We start from the raw sequence: 4,333 nt of genomic DNA on the forward strand, positions 1-4,333 counted from the left end.
AGGCCCCCACGGCAAGCAGCCGGCCCAGGGCCTGCGCCCCGGCCAGCCCGCGCACGGGCTGCACGAAGCCACCACGCCGAGGGCGAGCAGACCGAAGTACACCGCCGCCATCCTCGCTTCCCAAGCGAGCGCCCCGGAGGGAGCAAAACCACGCCGAGACCCGAGCGCGCGGCTCCCGAGGGGGCGCAGGGCCGGGAGGGTCCCGCAGCAGCGAGCCCGGCGACGCCGCCCGCCTGCCCCGGCCTCCCAGAGGTCGGAGAATCCCTKCTCCCGGCGCTTCCCTCCTGCTTCCGCCTTATCTCCGAGCGGCTGCTGGGACGGTGCCCGGGCGCCCTTGCTGATGCGCAGCTCTGCCACGCGGCCCCGGCGTGCACAAGCCGGCCCCGCGCCCCGGTCGGTTTATTTTCCTTTTCTGGGCTCCGGCCAAGCTCCCAGCTCTCTTATCTCTTGTGTTTTCCCSGTGCTAGCAGGGACTTTCAAGCAGCTGAACGAGATGCAGCTGCTCGAACAGCCCCCGCTCAGTGTTTTTGTTCGAGGAACACGCTCGCTGGTTCCAGTTCGCGTCGCGCATCCGTACGGCACCAGCAAGCGCTCGGGGCCGCTCGGCCCGGGGTGTCTGTCTGCCCCCTCCCCCCGAATTCAGCCAGGCAAGAGCTCACATCAGCAAGGCTTCCYGGAGCTGCCCCGGGGCACGGCACCCTATCTACCGAACGAGAGCGGTGCCCAACGCGGGATTAACCCCGCGCCTGGCTGCGCCTTACTTCCTCCGCCCGGGAGCCGCTCGCGTCGCCTCCTCCTCCTCCTCCTCGCCCTCCCCAGCCCCCTTATTTCGGAGCGTCCCAGCGCCGCGGGGGGAGCGGGGCTTTACCCTTCCCCTACTCGGCCGGCTGCCAGACAGCACAGGCTCTGCCTAAAGACGTGATCCTCTTTCTGCAAGTGATTAAACCTTTCGCTCTCTGCAGGCTGCGTCAAGCCTTCAACTTTCACATGCTTGGCCCAGTGCCATCTCTGGCCTGGAAAAAAAAAAAAAAAAAACACCCTTGTGTTTCACTGGATGCAAATAAAAGGGTCTTTCTGAAAAGGCTGCTGGAAGAGGTCACTGCCRTTCCCCGGGGCCGTGCCGGCGCGTTCCCGACAACGGGCAGGGAGCAGCCTCCGGCACAAGCCTTCCCCGCTATTGCCAGCTGTGGCTGCAGCCCGCACGCCACCCAGGCGGGGGGCACGGGGCTGGCCCCACGACGGGTGCTTGGTGCTTTAAGACCTGCCAGAAAAACCTCATTCGACTTGGTAATGAGAGGAAGCCAATTTGTTTTCTTTCCTCGATATCAACATCGGGGATTAGGGAAGAGAGGGGGAGCTCACAGCTTGGCCTAGCAGGGTGGAAGCGCTGATCCTGCGGAGCCGGGATGGCCCGGCTCGCTGCGGACGCTCCGGGTTGCCCATCGGATGGGTCTGCACGGGACACGGACAGCACGGCACGAGAAGGTACTGAAAACTCACACTCTCCCTCTGCAGCCGCTCGCTGCAGAGACCGGCGAAGACCCTAGCCCATGCCCAGGTACCCGGCTTTCAGCGTAACCCAGGTCTGAGTAGAGCAGCACAAGGGCAACAGCTGGGAGAAGCTTGGGGAGAAACAGTTCTCAGACAGTTCTCCAGCTTGCCAGACACTGCTCTGGCCTACAGAAACCTCACCACAGCCCCGTTAAGGCTGGCCAGCCCCACCGAGCTGAGCACCACGAGGATTTTGGAGCACTATGTTCCACCTCTCTCCTTATCTGCATTGACTCTGTGGCTCTTTGTTCTGCCAATGCAGCTTTCAGGCACCACGATGACAGCTCTGGGCAGCACATACAAACAACCATGTGTTTCCCTGTAGCTATCCCSGAGTTAAGCCCTGGGCAGGATTTCCCTGCACCTCCTCACCCTACTCAGTTTCTGTTTGGCTCGAACTGGACATCCCCAGACAGCTGCACAGACRCTTCCCTGGCCACCAGAGCCAGCGCTGTGATTTAGCTGACATAACATGACAGCAGCTGCTGCTGGCCAGTGAACCCAGAGGGAATGCAAGTTCCTGTCTGGGAGAGAGGCTGCAGGGTGTAGCACAGCTGGAGACAACCACGGAGCCACTAGCTCTGGGCTGCTCCGCTCCCCCTTCACTCTACAGGAGCTTCTCCATCCCACTTGCCAAAGAAGATGCTCCAGTCAGAGCCAGAGGCTCCGGATGCAAATAACCACTTCCCTGTTCTGGCACAGGTTTCCCAGGACTGCACGTCTCCATGCCTTCACTCTCCAGGTGTTTGCTGGAGCTAAGTGTCCTTTCTCCAAGGASAGCGAGAGCTGGGATACTTGTCTCCCCAGGTACAGGGCCCAAGCATGCACCAAGGGAGACAGATGCATTAGGATCTAGCTATCTGCTCATGGTCCAGCACACCCTTCCCGTCCTCTGGGAGGGCACACACTGAGGGGCAGTTTGTGTCTGACAGAAGTAAGGACAGCGAACAAGACCTATCTGCAGAGAGCAGAGATCCTCCTTTCCTTCCACCATCCAGCCCCCGCACACCTGCCAGTCCCAGTCCTCTCTGGGAAATACCTTCTAGCAGAATGTCTTTGTTTTTGACTGCATTCTTGATGTCAGGCAGAAAAATCCCTCTTAAATCCTTAAACTCCCATTGGGCCAATACTGTTCCAGAAGGATTGATCCTGCCCATGCTCCAGCTCTCCCCACTTCTGGCCAAACTCCCAATCCCTGGTCTTGCAAGCAAATCTCACATCCTGAATCAGGACAACTGAACCATTTGTTTCTGGACTGTTCAAATTGCTGCTGGTTTGATCCAGCAAGGAAAAGCAGGGTGGCACGTGCAGATACTCACTCAGGGGCAGCACAGACTCCACACTAGCGTTCTGGCTTTGGTTGGTGTGGCTGAGGSTTTTCTTCAAGTTTATTTTCCACTTTGGAGACTGAGTTTTGTTGTCTTTCAGATGTAAAGGGATCAGTAGATTGACCTGAGGTTAAAAAAAGGGGGGCAAGTCAGAACAGTTTTAGCTCCGCTCAGGAGAGCTGTTTGGCCAAAGCTTCAGCCACTCCCCGGTGACCAAGGTGATGCTACAGCGGTCAGACCAGAGCTAGGGCTGAAACTAGCCAGAAAGCTCATGAAATAGGAGGCATCTGAGGCTGGCAAAGCCAGGAATGACTGTTTTTTCACATCCATGCTAATGAGTTTATTCTGCAGATAAACCAAAAGGCAACAGCCCAGCGAGGCTCGGTTCCCACACACTAATTCCTCACATTTCATTGCCTAAAGCCTCAAGAAGTTCCCAGTTTCRGCCTTTTGTTACTCCTGCAGCAACACTGCAGCGCAGGGACTGCCCAAGACACTGAGGCTGTGCCTCTTGCAGAGCCTCCAAGGCAGGTAACAGCAGCTCTGTGGCTACTTCTGCCCGAGCCCAGGTGCCAGCTGGGCTGTGAGAAGCTGCATGGGGCTGGGGTCCCAAAGGCCCACGGCGTGCGGGATGGGGCTGCTGTCCCCCCATGCCACGGGCACCGCGCTGCAGAGCGAGGCAGGCGCTCACCTTGCTCTGCAAGCTTTTGATCTGCAGATTCTGCTTGTCCAGCTTGTACTGCTGCTGCTTGATCTTCTGCAAGAGCTCCTCGATGCGCGAGTTCTGCGCGTCCATCAGGGTCTGCGAGGGAGACGGGGGGCAGGAAAGAGAGGTGAATCCTGCAGCCCCACCTGCAACCACCCCCCCCGCCYCAGCCGGACGCTCCCGGTCCCCACGGGCTGCAGCTGGTGCACTGGAGCTTGGTCCCCGCTGGCCATGCCCAATGCTCCCGGGTGGGTCGGGTCCGCGCACTGGGGCCACTCCGGTCYCCCCGATCCCCTCCCCACCTGGGTGCTCACCTGCAGCGCACCCAGGTCCTTGGCGCTCTGGTTCTCGGAGGGTCGCGCCTGCAGCGCCTGCCGGACGCGGCCCTCCAGCTGCTCCAGCCGGCCCTGGATCTCGGCTTTGTCGGCCGCCACCTCCTCCAGGCGCTGCCGCAGCGCCTCGGAGAGGTTGAAGAGCTGCCGGCCGCGGCCCTCCAGCTCCCGCACGCTGGCCCGCAGCAGCTCGCCCTGCTCCTGCGTCTCCCGGGCTTGGCGCAGCAGCCGCCCCATGGAGGTGTTGTGCGCGCTCAGGCGGCTGCCCAGCTCCCGCATCTGCCCCTTCGTCTTGTCCACATGCTCCTTGAGGCCGTGGCCGAGCTGCAGCAGCCCGTGGGCGATCACGTTCACCTCGTCCCAGGAGGCGAACTGCGCCCGCCGCTCCTTGCTGCTCGCCGCCGCCGCCCGCCGCT

At 60.9% G+C, this 4,333-nt stretch overlaps 1 protein-coding gene across 1 annotated transcript in view; it reads right to left on the reverse strand.

The window, feature by feature from the left end:
* ANGPTL4 (angiopoietin like 4) overlaps positions 1 to 4,333 on the reverse strand; it is a 10,464-nt gene that overhangs the window by 4,726 nt on the left and 1,405 nt on the right. Inside the window, exons 2-4 of the mRNA XM_085308550.1 lie at positions 3,900 to 4,331; positions 3,571 to 3,681; positions 2,871 to 3,003 (exon numbers count right to left, since the gene is read on the reverse strand). Of these exons, the coding sequence (XP_085164676.1) occupies positions 2,871 to 3,003; positions 3,571 to 3,681; positions 3,900 to 4,331 (676 nt within the window). The remainder of the gene's footprint in view (positions 1 to 2,870; positions 3,004 to 3,570; positions 3,682 to 3,899; positions 4,332 to 4,333) is intronic.

The sequence above is a fragment of the Rhea americana genome, unplaced genomic scaffold (assembly GCF_003343005.1).
Source record: "Rhea americana isolate MKP2758 unplaced genomic scaffold, rheAme1 scaffold_278, whole genome shotgun sequence".
Classification (NCBI taxonomy): Eukaryota; Metazoa; Chordata; class Aves; order Rheiformes; family Rheidae; genus Rhea; species Rhea americana.